Source organism: Poecilia reticulata, chromosome 21 (genome assembly GCF_904066995.2).
Source record: "Poecilia reticulata chromosome 21, P_reticulata-male-v2, whole genome shotgun sequence".
Taxonomy (NCBI): Eukaryota; Metazoa; Chordata; class Actinopteri; order Cyprinodontiformes; family Poeciliidae; genus Poecilia; species Poecilia reticulata.
In genome coordinates this window covers 17,060,766-17,077,758 of record NC_088850.1, presented here as the reverse complement: position 1 = coordinate 17,077,758, position 16,993 = coordinate 17,060,766, and the positions used below count along the sequence as shown (strand labels likewise).

The 16,993-nt window shown below is 39.5% G+C and overlaps 1 protein-coding gene across 5 annotated transcripts in view; it reads right to left on the bottom strand.

The window, feature by feature from the left end:
• Window positions 1-3,912: 3,912 nt before the first annotated feature.
• pak5 (p21 protein (Cdc42/Rac)-activated kinase 5) overlaps window positions 3,913-16,993 on the bottom strand; it is a 70,385-nt gene continuing 57,304 nt past the window's right edge. For all 5 annotated transcript variants that reach the window (XM_008398331.3, XM_008398330.3, XM_081602071.1 and 2 more), the window contains 8 exons: window positions 13,678-13,887; window positions 12,481-12,622; window positions 12,210-12,364; window positions 11,123-11,256; window positions 7,406-7,532; window positions 6,801-6,926; window positions 6,567-6,701; window positions 3,913-5,718 (listed from right to left, as the gene is read on the bottom strand). In XM_008398331.3, coding sequence (XP_008396553.1) covers window positions 5,563-5,718; window positions 6,567-6,701; window positions 6,801-6,926; window positions 7,406-7,532; window positions 11,123-11,256; window positions 12,210-12,364; window positions 12,481-12,622; window positions 13,678-13,887 — 1,185 coding nt within the window. In that variant the 3' untranslated portion in view covers window positions 3,913-5,562. The remainder of the gene's footprint in view (window positions 5,719-6,566; window positions 6,702-6,800; window positions 6,927-7,405; window positions 7,533-11,122; window positions 11,257-12,209; window positions 12,365-12,480; window positions 12,623-13,677; window positions 13,888-16,993) is intronic.

The window sequence follows — 16,993 nt, the reverse complement described above, 5'->3', positions numbered from 1 at the left end:
TGGTGTTGCAATATTGTGCCCAACTGCTTTCTGGGTAACACAGACCAATTGACACGCTGCCGCCGCAGACTGTCTCTCTTCCGATATTACTAAATAATGTATTAAATAAATTATGAACGGCTGTGTGCTTTGTAATATGCTCATCATACATCAATACCAGAATATTCCATTCCTATTCTATTGTTATAGCCACTAAGCATATTTAAATATGCTGAACTATGTATTAAAAACATACTTAAATAATACCATTGTTTATAAATGTAGCTTTGATAGATGTTTGAATATGGTTTCCAGTAACAAAAAAGCGTGTTATGATCGATTAAATGCGCAAATACGTCATTGTGCCTGCTAAACACATAACGCTGAGTGGAGTGGTGGACCGCTCCAAGATGGCCGCCCTAAATCTCGTCAGCGACAATAGGCGAGAGCGGTCCATGAGGCGTCTGATCTTATGTCTATGGTTGCTAGACCTGTTGTCTTCTTTTTCTTCTTCTTTTTGTTTTGATGGCGGTTGGCAAGCAACTTAATGGTGTGCATTACCGCCACCTACTGGTATGGAGTGTGGATCAGGACGCACTAGACCTGTTGTGGCTCAGTATTGGTCCATATATAAGGCGCACAGGATTATAAGGCGCACTGTCGGCTTTTGAGGAAATTGAAGGTTTTTAGGTGCGCCTTATAGTGCGGAAAGCACGGTATTGATTTTCCTCTAAATCTGTGTCTTGAGAGAAAATATAAGCCAAGAAAAGTCTAACTGAAAACACCATGTTTATCACCAAGACTTATTGAACGTTTCATAAACCACATATATCTTTAATTGCAACATATCCACCAAGCCATTTACTAAAGTTTTTAACTCACTGAATATTTTACTATTGGAAACACAAATTACAAATAGCCATTTTTACATGAGAGGGGCCTTCTCTGATCATGACCTTCAATAAAATTTCATAATCTATACCCCACAGGACGAGAACATTTTGTTTTCTGTCCCAGAACTAAAAGAAAGAAAGAAAAAAGAAAGGACATTTTGTTTGTGCAGCTTGTTAACACACCAACAAGGCAGGACTTGTTTTTGTTTATGGTGTCTAAGAGATGGTATAATTGTAAGAAATTTAGAGTATAGGAATGCTTACAACACTGACAAATACTGCAGTTGGTGGGACGACTCTCCTTTACGTCTACAATAGAGATCTAAATTCTGACACGAGAACTTTAGCATTCCTTTATCGAATAAAATAATAAACATCACTGTTCTAGCAGAGTACAAGTCTTTCATGCAAAAGGAAACAATTTTTAAAAAAGACAACTAAAGATGATACTGTAATAGATATGAAAGAACATAAAGTCTAATTGACGTTTTTATAGTTAAAAACTAAAGTATTGCTATGGCAACATTTAAAGGTAAACCCACTGCGCTAAACAGCACTGCTGGGCTCTGCACACAATGAGACACAAACAAACACAACTCATATTAATTCAGCCACCACCTTCACCTCATAACAAAAGACATGCTTCACGTCCTTCTTATGTAGCCATAAATGTAGCAAAAACAAAACTGCACATTCCTTAGAGCAGGGGTGCCCAAAGTCGGTCCTCGAGGGCCGGCATGTTTTAGTTCTCTCCCTAGTGGTTGTAACAACCTCCTCATCAAGTCAGTGTTCTCCTTAGGCCTTCTAATGAGCCATCATTTACGGGATTAGGGCCAACGAAAAAAGAAAAAAAGAATTCTGAGATTAAAGTCAGAATTCTGACTTGAGATTAAAGTCAGAATTCTGCGATTTAAAGTCAGAATTCTGACATTAAAGTCAGAATTCTGACTTTAAAATCAGAATTTTTTATTTTTTATTTTTTTCGGTGGCCCTAATCCTCTTCCGTAATCATTTGATGCAGGTGTGTTAAACCAGGGAGAAAGCTAAATCATGCAGGACGCCGGCCCTCGAGGACCGACTTTGGACACCCCTGCCTTAGAGCAATTAACCTCACCTGTGGTCCAGCGGACGGGTTTCACCCAGTAGCTTAGCCTCCAATTGACGTTCCGTTTGTTTAACCCACTGTAAATGTGTCCAGAATACAAGACTGCGTCAATTGCTGGATTAAAAAAAAAAGTTAAATATCTTAACAGAGACAAGAGCCTCACCTTCAACTTCCTTCACCTTGAGAGCAGGTTCTCTTGAAAAACACGTAAAATCTTTACACTCAAAAGTATACTAATGAAGCGGCAGAGACTGTACATTAAATAGTTTTTGCTAAAAGAATATTGCTGCAATTCATATGTCGACATATTGGGTGTTTTCCGTCTGACTCGCTCACAGTGAACTTCACAGGCGTCATCTAATTAATATGACGTCATTGCGCTGCGCCGATAACCAGATGATGTTCACTGGGATTCACGCGTCGAAATGAGTTCTTCGCCTCAAAGACCCTAAAAATAAACAAATAACTTAATTGTAAAGTGATACGAGAATAACGTGGATCTCTACCATCATTCTTTGTACAATCGCTAAAGATTAGAATGGACAGAAATCATGTATGACCCTCAGTTTTAATATTTATGACAAAAGTTCTTGGTTGGATTTTTCATGTTTAATGCATGTGTATGCTTTGATCTATTGTGTCTTTGGCTATATGTTCTGGAAAGTTGTAGAGGTAAACCTTAACCCCAGTCTCAAGCCTTTAGGACTCTTAAAGAGTTTATTATCTCCATTATTGCGCTGCATATTTAGCTCCATCCCATCCGTCTTCTATCAACTCCAACCAGCTTCCTTTTACCTGCTGAAGATAAGCTTTCCCACAGCCTGCTGTTGCCACAACCGTGTTTTACAGAGGTGATGTCTCAAAGTTGATGTGTAACGTTAATTCTCCTCCACAAAGTGTTTTGCATGAGGGCCAGAAAGTTTTCTTGTGGTTTCGTATGACCAAAGCACCTTAACTGGAGATTTCCAGGTTGGAAATGGCTTTCCTCTTGCCTCTCCTCCATTCAAGTAGTTCGTCTGTTAAATTCACAACCCAGAAATACGAATCTCAGCAGCTCTTCCAGTTAGTCTTTGCCCAGCCTGTCAGCTTGGGTTTTTAATCGTCATTCTTTAATTAATTTTAGGTATACTCTTACGAGCTTCAGAGTAACTCATAAGTTTCATACAGTATTATTTTAATACGTACATTGTTGGGTTAAAAGTAGTGTATTAATTAAGTTTGTTTGTGGATTTATGACTTGTTTTTTAATGAAACTGTCACATTTTTTTGTTGATTTTCATCAGTTCTGAATCATGAGTCGTTCCCATAGTAATTTCTTTTCAGTCTAACATAGATAGCTCCCTGAAAAGGAAAACAATTCACTCTTTTGATTGATTCGGAGCGTATTAATGGTTTCTGAATATTTGCATAATCCAATCTGGCTTTATCCTAATTACACATTTAAACGTGTTTAACAACATTTTAAAAGGTTCGCTGTGGCCACCCTTTCCCACATACTTTTCACGTTTTCGCTCACTGGGCTCAAGCCTTCCTCTCTGAAAAAGAAGCTCCATTCTTTGTCTGAACTAAATCAATATCCCATTACTGTGTTTCAGTGGGAAATGGCTTATAGGAAAGAAAGACCAAAAACATAATATATTATAGCAACACCAATCCATGAATGTGTCGTTTTGCTTCTCTCCTAAGCGGCCAAGTTTGGGTGGAGTCGTTTGAAATGAGAACTTTTGAATTTAGAGAACATGAAAGACTTAAAAAAAAAAAAAAAAAAAAAGAGGCAAAACTGATGATGACTGAACAAAGCTCCCCGGGAGCAAACCGACAAGTGTGCTGATAAACGACAACAAAAATCAGCTCTGATTGATATGACACACCGAGAGAGAAGTACGGTAGATCGGAAAAAGGCGATGAAAGAAAAATCCATGCAACACAACTTGATGTTTTTTGTTTTTTTTTATGTGCGTTTCTTTTTTTTAATTGAAACCAGCTTCACTGAAAACAAACATGCAATATCACTGTACAAGCCAAAACCACAAATCAGTGTATACTCATTCAGATGTTGACCCAGTGTCGAGGATTAGCGGGCGGGCGCACGACACGCAGGCACACGCTTTCAGATGCTGTACAGAGACACGACTCTTTTGCTCTCCGACAAACACAGACTCACGCTCACAGTCATATGTACATATCACAGTGACTGATGGGTAAAGGGGATGTAGGGAGGAGGATTACACTGTTGCTCTGGTTCGACTGGAGATGAGAATGGCAGCACGGTTCCAGTGACGACAAGAGACAGAGGTGGGATGAGGATGCGAGTGAAAAGTAAGACTTTTTTTGTCAGCATCCTGATCTCTGTGTGAAGCTAACTCGAAGTAGTAGTTAAGGAAACCCATTAAGCTAATATGAAAGAAGAAAAAAAGGCAAGGAATATCCTTCTTTTTCTTTTTTTTTGTTGCCAAATCCACACAATCTGTGCTACATTGAAATTCATGGTGTTACAGTATCATAAAAGCTGGGCTTGATAGTTTTACAAATAGGTTTGGGGTATTGCTTGGATTACATAACAACTGATATCACTGTTTTTGCTCGAGTGCATTAAGAATCGTGGAGAAAACATGAAGTAAAAAAAAAAAACAGAAAAAAAAGAAAAAAAGGCCACACTACAAATAAAAAATATCACCCCAAATCCAATAAATAAATAAATACTTCAAAATGTCATAGAAAATTCTGACATTACCCTTTTTTTTTTTTTTCAAACATTTAATGGAAGTTCTGTCTACAAATGTTGAGATCATAAATATATTAAGTACTTTTAGTAACAGTTAGGTTTAGCTGGATTTATTTGGAATATCTCTTATATCTTTAAGCAAAAACTGGATTATAAACAGTAGGAAAGATCTCTGCAGAAATTCTATTTAATACTGCTCATATCACAATAGTTACGACACGATAAAATACTGCAAATTATCAAAACTGTACAGAAAATGTTACAGGTTTTTCTAAAATACATTTTCGCGTTTTGACGTGTATGTGTGTGAGAGAGAAGAGAGAGGGATGCGAGTGACCTTGTCGGCGCTAGCCTCGGCTGCTAGGACGCAGCCTGTCCCTCTCTAAATGATGGACCGATGGCGGTCAGAAGCCTCTCTCGTCACACTGATTGTTTGGCCCTCTGTTGCTCTGCTTTGGAGCAGCGGGGGTCACTTAGGTCCTTCTGCCTCGCCAGCAACTCAGTGCACCCTTCAGAAGCTGTGGAAGGCTGATGGCTACTATGAGTCTACGTGCAGCTGGAGACTCTTGAGTCTAGGAAGAAAGAAGAGCGCAGCGTCGCGAACCGGCTCACGCTTCAACAGAACGTCCCGATAGCTCCTTCTCCTTCTTCTTTTCTGTGTGCATGTGTTTTATAAACATACTTCTTAAATATTCCTCGAGCTAATCTACGTTTACGGTTACAGGTGTTAGTGGCGGGCCATCACGCAGTAGGTTGTTTTGACTGGATGAGGGCGGTGCCACCCTTAACGGGGGGTGAGTAAGCATGTGGTTTTTTGTTTGTTTTTTTAGTGTGGAAGAGGACGCGATTAGGCCAGGAGATCAACGATGGCGGTAGTGTCTCATGAGGGGAACGATGCAGGACGGCGGTCCGGACAACTTGAGGAACGGGTGCTGGATGAGCTCCTGGGCAGTGGCTCTCTGCGACGGCTCCCTCACCAGCATCATGTCCAGGAAGGACCGCAGCACCGACGATACCTGCAGGATGCGACACGCTTGTGTTTATTCTTAGCTTTTTGATTTACTGCAAAGTAAACTGCAGTAGGCTAATTACGTTTTTCAAAAGTTAGAAACACTTGCGAGAGAATGTTCAGTGACTAGAAAAGAGCTGCTTAGATTTGTTTTAGCTCAACAAGTAGGGAACAAACAGTAGAGCTAATAAAAGATTAATTCGAATGTGGATGAAGTTCTAGTTTTGATCGTTCACCTAACAACTAGAGCTGCACGATTTAAGGTAAACTTTACATTGCAATTTGCGATGACGACATCCAATACGACCGAGTCACGTTTTCCACTGAACTCACCTACTTTTACTTCGTCTCAAAGCCTCCACCAGTTTCCAAAAACATTTAAATGTTCTTTTATAAGTATTCTATTTTCATAATTGCACATTTTCAAAGCCTTACTGCCAAAAGCATTGCTAAATGTGGCCAAAAGTCATTCATTAGCAAGTTGTTTTTTTATCTTGTCATAGCTTGCATTAAACTCTTTAGTGTGAGCTATTGCTACATTACTTTGGTTGATATGTTATTTAATGTCTGTAAGACTGCTGAAAAGGTTTATGAATGTGGCTAAATAATTCCATTGTGCACTGATTAGCATATTTTTGCGTCACATTCCATTTTCTCCTAATCCCTTTCATATTGATTACCGTTACCATACTCTAGTTACTGTTATTCCCGCTTTTGTTGAGTTTGAGTCAAATTCTGCTAACCCAATGGCTAAATGTTGCCGAATAAAACTGTAAACAAACCAAACAACCATTGAACTTACGACTACATACTTCCATCTTTTCTTGAATAGCCCTGAACTGTTTCTTTCCGTACCTTGTGGGATTCCTTTAGCCGTGGGGGAAGGTTGTCTCGTATCCTCCTCATGGCCTGCAGAGGGGGCTCGTTAAAGTAAGGGGGTTCTCCGTCTACCATCTCGATCACCATAATGCCTAAAGACCAGATGTCCACCTGGACACCCAAAGAAACCGATGTGTTACTGCTCACCAAACCCTCTCACCACTAACCACCTCTGTGAGGATATGGTAACACGGGTGCACATGTTCTGACCTCAGTCCCGTAAGGTATTCTTGAGATGACCTCCGGTGCCATCCAGTAGGGAGTGCCCACAAGAGATTTCCTCTTCGGCACCTCTTTGGAAACTTGGGCACAAAAGCCGAAGTCTGACAGCTTGATCTGCAAAACACACACCCACGCACACACACACCCACGCGCGCACACGCACACACACACACACACACACACACACACACACACACACACACACACACACACACACACACACACACACACACACACACACACACACGCATACACACGCAGATATGCCATCAGGACATGTAGTGGGAAATATATTAGATCAGAATTATCCTGACCCCATGTGATGAAGAGCTTCGAGAGAAGACACTAATCTCTCCTATTAGCAGTTAATTATGCCTCAGTTAATCATGTCTTATCAAGTAGTTAGGAGGCATTATGTAGGATTTAATTACTCGGGCACGAGTTGTAATTGATGAATGAGTGAGTTTCTCACACTGCCTGTACTGCACCCACAAAGAAGGGTCAGAGTGCATTAATGTCAATAAGTGGCCAAAGCCTGGAGTACCTTTAAGGACAAACTGATAGCCTAAAAAGATCGTGTGCACTGCACTTACCCTGCCGTCGCTGGTCAGTAGGATGGAGTCGCTCTTTATGTCTCGATGAATGACGCCCTGTGTGTGCAGGTAGGACAGAGCTCTCAGCACCGACAGACACACCGTCGCAATCTGCTCCTCGTTCATCCTGCAGGAAGCAAACGCAGCTGTAGGCGCGGGTAGGTAACCCACCAGACCACAAAGGTAAAAGAAAAAAAGCTACGCATTCAATACTCTATCGGTTTTACGTCATACTTCTGCAGATTTCAGCCCTTTGAATCAGACGCCAAGTGATTCAGTTGACAAAGCCACCATCTACATTTCTGCTACACAGGTGACTGAAGGCTGGCTATGTGAGCTAATACCTGAGCTAATACCTGCTAATTTCATCGTCTTATACCTTTATGTATTCCATAGAAAGCAGAACATTTCATCAAGTCATTTTTCGTTTTGTTTTGTGATGTCGGACAGCTATAATGGGTCAGACATTTGAAGTGGGCACGCTGCATGCACAGAAGCTGAAAAGTTGCCATGTTTTGAGTTTGGATGAACTTGGTCTTGCCATCTTGAGTAACAAATAACTTCCACACCTCTTGCAGAGGCACTAACTTTATTATTTTACAGCTAAACTGAAATCTGCCAAGGAAATCATTACTTTTTTTTGACTAAAAGTAATATTAATGTTTGTTTTTTGTTTTGAGAAATTTATCTATTGCTATAAAATCAACAAATGTTTTTATATTGGTTACTGATAAGGATATAAATCAGTTTTGACATGCCATGTGACATAATATGAATATTATGACTTTTTTTTTTGAGAAACGCGAGATTTTCCAAAAGAAGAATCTTTGCTGAATAAAAATAATCTGCCATGGGTTGACTGTATGCATTTTCTCTTGAGAACAAAACCCTGTAAATGTAATTTTGGGCATAACTGTGTGAAGTATCAGGCTATCAGGCTGCATATAATGTTGCCTTGTAGGAAAAAGGTCCTAGATGTGAATCCAGCAATTTTGCAACAATTTTGTTGTTTTTTACTCAAGTCATATCATACCCTTAGAATCTCACATTGCAATCCATCAGAAAAATTACACTTTTTTTTATAGCAAAGCAAACATTTTAACCATTCTTTGAATTAGTGACTATAGAACACATCTCCAGACTTGAAAGTCTTAATTTTAAAGTCCTGTAAAAACCGAACGTTAGCCGAATAAAGAGATGCAGTTTGCTAAACATCCCCCTGTAGCCTAGAGCGGCTGCAGCCATGATGTTCAAGCAGGCAGGAGGGTCCCATATGGAGAGACAGGGCGATGCAGTTCATCTGACTGAGCCCACACAGCCTGACTGAACATTAACATCCAGACCCAGCTGGCCTGGCCATCCTGTGCATTTTCTGAGAGACTGTATGCTGATCTCTCCTCATTTATATTTGTGAAAAACTCCACGGAGGGACACGCAGATGCGTTGCGCCTGTATGTTTGCGTGCAAATGCAGCGAATCCTTCAGCGTGCACTCTTCTCCTCCAACTGTAAAAGGGTTTACTCAAAAAAAAAAAAAAAGTTTTGTTGTGACAAAAACATACACAGAAACACACACATATACATCATCGCTTGGTGCAGATTTCCTCCTTCTTAATTATTATTTTTTTGTTATTGTATTTCAGTCACACATGTATGCTTTTCCAATCACAGGAGTTTAATGAGCTCTCAGCAAATAGAGGGGGGAAAAAACACCATCTGGTTAACTTAAAATGAACAGGATTGAGAGGAGTACGCAAAAACAAATCACCTCTGCAATCTCCCCCCCAGCCTCCACTCATACGCTCCCTCTTTAGCACACACACACACGCACGCACGCACGCATGCACGAACACACAGGTGAACAGTGGAAAAACATGTTCACTGAAAAAGGAAATTGTTTGACAATGTAGAAAACAACTTTAATGAGCCTGGAAAGGTTGTCAAGGGAAAAGAGAATGACACATGGACGAAAAAAAATGCAGCTTATTATATAAATAAAAAATAAAAAAAATCTCATTAAATGAGGTAAATTCTAATTGAAATCTACACTATGACATTTAATTGTGCCACTGGTAACATGTCTGAAAGAATGTGTGTGTGCGTGTGTTTCACTTGAGTGTGTAAGCTGGCTGCAAAGAGCAGAAGAAACTGATAAGGCCACAATGTGCAACCTGCAGCTGTTATTAAAGCAACAAAGAGCTTCACAGAAACACTGGCAAGATTTCAGCTGGACTGAAAATACACTATAATATACATATCTTTTTTTTATTTACTCTTATAGTTTTCAGCAAAACTCCATTAGGCGAAATCATTCAGTATTTCAGAGAGGGCAGTAAATCTAAGAATGATAAATAATTCCTCAGATTTATGAGATTTGTTGAGATTTTTGGTTTGGTTCACTGAAACAACTTCCAAAAATAAAGTTCAGAGAGAGTGAGGTAATGTTTTTTTTTTTTGCCAATCTCTCCATCAGTATTTCCAGAAGCATTCATGTGTGCCTAAACTTTCTCCCTTACACACACACACACACACACACACACACACACGCACGCACACACACACGCGGGTGCGCACACACGACACACAAACAGGCAAACATCTGCGTGGGAGAGCGTTCAAAGTCCTTCACGGCAGCAGCGGCGCTCGGCCCCAACAAAGCGTGTTATTAGCAGTCGACACCGCGCAGCGTTACTGCTGACACTCAACGCAAATGACTGTAATTACACACCGAGCACAAAGTAAGCTTAAAACAATGAGGAAGAGCCGCTTAGAAACACAACTCAGCTACACTATCACCATTTAGAAAGTTGGTGAGTGGGAAAAAAAAATCATCTTAAACTGTTGAGCTGGTTTTGGATTGAACTTATCCATCTTTGTTATGTTTCCTCCAAATAGATTGGACGGACGTTTTCAGGTTTCTATGGTTTGAGCCCGTCATTTGTTTTACAGTTTCTTTTAGAGTTCAGTTATATTCTTTTTGTAAGTTGTTGTTTTCTTACATTTTTATGTGGAAAAAGTACTATAGAACAATTACCAATTTGATTGAAAACCATAATCAAATTTCCAGTAGTTATTATTGCCAAATTAAAGAAAATTGCAATGGAAATGAAATGAAATATGTAACATAATCTGAAGTCAGTTAACCTTTAGCCAGATGTCTAAGGACTTTGATTTTCAGGACTATCTGCTTATAGTAGGACAGCAAAAATACAAAATATGATTAACTTATATATATATATATATATATATATATGTGCGTGCGTGCGTGCGTGGACAAATATATATTTGTACATATTACCTCCTCTATTTTCATATTCCTATTCTCAATAGGAACATTTATACACTTAAGTTCAAAATTACTTCCAGGTAAAATAAACATGTTAGCGAAATTAAAAGATTTCTTTTAATTTGATGCCTAAGATGCCTTTCCAACCAAGGCATCTTGCCTTGGTTGGAAAGGCAAGATGCAACTTCTACTACTATTCTATTACAATTGTTACTAATAGCATTAAAAGTGCAGATAAACCAATTATTCTGTTGGCTTTACTCAAAATATTTCACTTTTCTGGCTCCAAAAATAAAAAATAAAGAAAGAAATAAAAAGATTGTGGAGTATATTTAAAACCCACAAGTCTTTACTGATATTAAGCCTCAGACCAAAGCTTTTCACATGTCAGCAGTGATTTTTAAGCCATGTTTGTGAAGCGTGTTTGGTCACCTGGTGTGAGTCACAATGTCGGTGAGCGCCCCGCCCTCCAGGAACTCCATGACGACCCACAGCTCGTCTCCCACCAGGTAACTGTTGTACATGTCCACGACGTTTTCATGATGATAGTCCCTCATGATCACCACCTTCAACAGAGAAGGATGGAAAAAGCTGAATGTAAATTAATGTTTCAGAAATTGCTCGTTTGTTCAAAGGTTTGTAAAAATAAAAATAAATCCAATTTGCAACACTAAAGAAGTCACATATTCAACAATCAATGTCAAATCCATTGTGTTAAAAGAAAATCTGTTTGAATTTTCACAAGTTAAAATAAAATATGTTCTACAAAACATCTTACAGTTTCGCCATTTAATAATTATAACTTGTTTATTGGATAAAATGTAACGTTTCCCTTCTGATGCAGGCTTAACCTTAATGGGATTACATTCAGAAATAATGGGATTACATGAGGCAAATTGGTTCCCAAGTGAAGAACCACTGCCTCAAAGCGCTGCTCATCCATGCACCCGGTCTTTTTGTCTCTCCAAAACACAGAAACCAGAACCTGTGTGTAGGTCCACTTCAGCCTCCGTGTAACATTAGAACCACTGAGCAGTTTGTGCCAATTTGTACATATATAAGCAACAAAAAAACTAACTAAAATTTCCAGTTACGTCTACTGTGTGCATGCACATCTCTGAATAAATTACTCGCTTAATGCTATCGGAGTAAACACTTGCTCAATTTGCAAATAAGTGCAATTACAGATGCAGAAATGTCTTAGTAATTGAATTGCCTTCGCTATTTAAAAAAATAAAAAAGTGGCAAGATTAACTATTTTTTTTATTACCTGACAAAACAGATTTATTTTTTGTGTGTTCCACACCAAGTAGCATGTTTAATGATGCTACACAGACCAGCTCCAGTTCTGCTGCTGCTTATTGAAGTCGTCAACAATCTGTGACAAATAATATCCGTGCAGGAATCCAAAATGAAACCATTAAATTCCTCCTGGAAACAAATCTACCGGGATAATCCCTCATGAACATTAAAGACAGCAGTAAGGTTGAGCTGCATCAGTATTAGTTCCCCCCCTCACCTCATTAAAGAGCAGCTCTCTCCTCTGCTGTTTTCTGAGGTCCATCTTCTTGACCGCCACCTGCTTGCCGCTGTGCTTCTCGCTGGCGATGCACACGATCCCCGTGGAGCCCTCGCCAATCTTGATGAAGTTGTCCAGGTATTCCCGAGGGTCGCCTGTTGGCGAGCAAAGCCTTTTCTTTAACAAAAAAAAAAAAAAAAAAAAAAATCCCACTCCGAAGGAAGCCACAGCATCCACCTGTGCTTCCGTGCTTCTTTTCTGCCGTTCTCACCTGGGTTGACCACCAGCTGGAGTGCAGCTCTGAACTGCTCATGGGAGACTCTGGAAGGCTGCGTGTCGGAGCTTGACCCCCACGAAGGAGGAGGATAAGCCCCTGGGGGTATGTAAGGGGATGAAGGCTGCGAGTAGGCCCCCTGGATGAACACAGACACATGCAAATCGAGACAAAACAGAAAGAATAAAGACGTTTCGCTTTTGTAATTTTGGTGAGATTCTCTTTTTAAAGGAAGTTCTGAGCACAGAAAAAAAAGAAGAAAAAAGCCAAAATTAGACTTGTGAGCTGATACCATATAGGGTTGAAGGGGTTATTAATATAGGGTTTTGGTAGGTTTCGCCAACTCACTTTTAAGTGTCTTTAAAGGCAATTTTGAGATCATTATGAATTAAATTTAAAACATATATCTTCACAGAAATGTGCAAACTTTGTCCAGGCAACTTGTGGCAAATTTACACTTAGCATGGTAGACGCAAAAAACAGTATCTAGCTAAAACACTAGCTAGATAATGTTTTTGCCTCAACTGTCTCGAGTCAGAAGAATGCAATGAAGATGTCTGACTGCGACTCAAATTTTTTTTCCAGACAAAAAAAAACATACAGATCAAATACCTCTGTCAAGACAAAACGTAGGACCTGTAATTGACATAATAAAGGCTAACTTGCTTTTCTTTATAAATTTAAGAAATTTAAATGTGAAACCTCTGGGATTGATTTTATATAGATTAAATTCAAGAGAATTATGAGCAACTCTGATCCTTTTCATGAGATCATCTGAGAAAACCAGAGTGTCTTTAATCAGAGGCTTTTTCCAAATCCGGTGTAACACAGACCTTTACAGGAGATCTTTCGTACAAACAGCCATCACCCTCTTTGAAGAATCTGAATCGACATGAGTTAAAACAAGATTTCATTTCCCTTTGGGATCAATAAAGCATTTGTGAATTTGAATCTTAAGGTCTTCATTTTAGATACACGATTTTAAGACTTTTAAAAACTCTTCAAGGATGTGTGTGGACACCCTAATAAAAACTCATTTCCGGTCTTAATTTGGCAGAAAATGATCATCACATAAAAAAAGGGAAAAAGTTATTTCAGTTTATGCTGTTATTATTATTATACAGCCAGTAAATGTTATTTATATATGTGGGGAAGAAAGGCATGTTTTTGTCAGAAGACCGGACCATACTGTACCTGCGGGGTGTACGGTGGGCTGGGCTGGGAGGGGGGATGATGGTACGGAGAGGGCTTGTAATGGTGAAACATGGGGGGGTAAGGAAGGTGTGCTGGTGGGTAGCCGGGCGGTTTGGTGTGGCTCTGAGGTAGCTTGAGAGGCCCTCGAAGGTAGGTGTCGCCACCTGCAACTTGGGGACTTTCGTCACGCGATGAACGCTCATAATCACCCTGAAAGAAAAGGGCCAGTGTCGGTGATTTAAACCTAACACACAGATGAAAAGACAATTCATAGTCGGGATCTTCATGTTTGACTGACTCAGTCAGACATGTTTAAATATTAAATAAAAAAATGTGAAAATGAGTATTGGAATAGAAGTATCGAGTTACAAACTGATGCCGATTACATGACTTACAAGCATTTCATTGGAGCCTGAGGTAGAGTGAAATGTTTTTTTTTTTATTGTAAGTTACCTAATAAATGTAAGCATATGGATAGATGGAGAAAATGTAAAGCATATATAAAAGTGTGATGTGTTATAAACGTTCGTGTACAAGTTTAAAGAAAAAATGTAGGAATTAATATGACAAATATCAGCCGTAAAAACCGCACTGTGTAAAAAAAATGAAGGCGCTGTGAGTCTCAGACTAAATTAAATTACTTACGCCACACCTTCCAGGAATGATGCTCGACCAGCATTTTTCTTTTCTTTTTTTTTGTTCTTCACAAGTATACTGAGGGTAAATTAAAAACCCCTTTATCCTCCTCTTTATTGGCTTCCTTCTGTGCCATTTGTCTTTACCCTGACACATATACACTCCCACATGTGTACAGACAGGGCAGGAGGAGGAGTCCTGATGTGTTGGGATGGTGTATAATTACATGGTTTGGACTCTTTCAATCAATCTGTGCGAGGCAGGTGTTGGAGGGGGAGCCGGGAGCCCCCCGTTACTTATTTGCCCCCCTCGGTCTCCTCCCCAGCCTCACCCGGAGTCGGCCGGCGCTGTAAGCTGGCTGTCAGCCAAGGGTCTCCTGATCCATGTTGGTTAAACGCACATTAATCTGAGTTTGGCAGGGTAATCAACAACCCAACTCAACTGTGAAATTGAATTCCGCGGTGGAACATCGTTCGGCCAGTTTTATGCTAAGGCTGCAGAAAGGGAAAGTGCCGCAACATCAATTTGTCACCGAGAGCTGCCGCACCGAGCTCTCGCACTCCGGCACGAAACACTGAGGCAGAGAGAGGGGAGAGGAGACTCCATGCTGTCTACGATTACATCCCAAACAGCTCCCAACAATAGCGGGGAAAGAGAAGGATTTACTTTAAGGGTGTGTGGGGGTGTGAGTGGGCTGACGGAGAGAAAACGAAAAAATGGTTGCAGAGGGAAGAAAAGGTTGGGTTGCGCTACTCTTTTTTTTTTTTACCTCTTTATTCCTTTTTGAGCAGGATCTTAAACAATCGAAGAAAACATTAAGCGCATTAACTCTCACATTGTCATCATTTGGAGAAGAACTAAAAATGCTGCTACTATAATGCTCTAAAAAGGAAAATGCCACGTCAGCAGTTTTATAATAAGCCTTTATATCTATGGAACCTTTGAAACATTTAAACAATATTTTGTGCTTTCAAATGAAATTAGAAACATTATACCTTTGCTGCACAGTTTGTGAGTCTGTGCAAAAATAAATAGATAAATATAAATGGCCAAACTTGCGCTGCGTCAAAAAAAAACAACAAAAAAACCCGGAGAAATGACCTTCTCCCGAATCACTTTTCTGCTACTCTTGCATTCTCTGTGGCTGTTTTTTCTCAGAGTGGCTATTTACTGAGGCACACAGGTTAAATGGGTTTTCACTGCGGCACCCTGGGATCTACATCAGCAAACCCAGTTTTCCCTCTCCGCCGCCCGACTTACTGTGAGGAAGGGAGCGAAGTGGTGAGCTGTGATAACGATAATAATGAGCTTAATGAGGCTTCGATGGCTCCGAAGAGTGATGCGGAGACTTCACACACCTTACAAAATGACCACTTTTCTCTCGCTCATAATCATATTTTACCCCCTGATGTTGCAACTATCTGACTGTTTTGTACTAAAGGAAAACATAACTCCTCGAGAGATTGGCTTAGGACAATTCATTCAAGGAAAAGACGGTTATTTTTGGACCCAATATTGAGATACTTTGTTATTTGTGAAAGGCGATTTCTGGATTTGCTGCTGCAGTTTACAACCATTATTTTTAGAAGTATAAAAAATACGCAAGAATACTTCTTTGTCAAAGTGAAGTCTGTGTAGCAAAGCGCTATCCTGTTGCTCTCAGCAGGTGACCTTTTCTTGTAAGTTCAAGCTATTATTATTATGAATATGAAGGTAGTAAGCTCAAATGTCTAAAAATGGTAATTTTGATTCATCATAATTACGTTCAAGAGATTTTGAATATCTTCCAAATGAAGAATCCGATTTTGACTCGCCAAAATATAACCGATATCTTAAATTATTATTCCTACTAGTCAGACTGTGAATGCCGATACCTTAAGTCACCATTGGAGAGAATCAAAGTGTGGCTTCAAAATGCATTGTCAGATATCTGGAACGTAATTACGTGTAGTGAGTTGAAACAAATTGTATGTTAAAACTGATTGCCATAAGCTCAGTGTAGGATGCAGAATGGGCGACGCCGTCCAAGCAGAGTTTTCTGTTTTAGTCCCTTCTCTTCAGTGTCAATTTAATTGATTCAGCTTTATGAGAAACATTTGAACATATACATTTTCAAGTTCTAGTAAGATAGGTAAAAGCATTTTGGGTGTTATCTAAACATATTCTTCTCATTTTAAGCAATGCAGTAGTTACTCTTTTACAGTATAGTAACTCAGTTACTAAGTGGGTAAATTAGATATAGTTACCAGTTTTTTTAAAGAAACTAGTAACTAATTACTTTTGGAAGTAGCTTGATGAACACTGAATATTTGTAGGGAAGAAAAAAAAGGTATTCTTGGTTTTTTGTTGTTTAAATAATATTGTTAAATTCGTGTCTGGCCTTGTTCTCCTGAGTCTAACATCCTGTATAGTCTGGTCTTGTGAGTCGATTGTATACATGAGTCTGAGTCCACTCATGTACTCAGACATGAGTGGACATTTCCTATTGACAATTATATTCACTACAATGTAAATATATATCTGCTCCATCTCTAATTCTGCGTAATCTCAACATGACATTGGTATAACTGCATTGCTATTGTGCCACTTCTTTGCAGATGACATGCTTGTGTGAATGGACCAAAAAACAATCAACCTAATCTAAAGTTTTTCTGCAAGTTGTCGGTTCTTTCTACTCGGT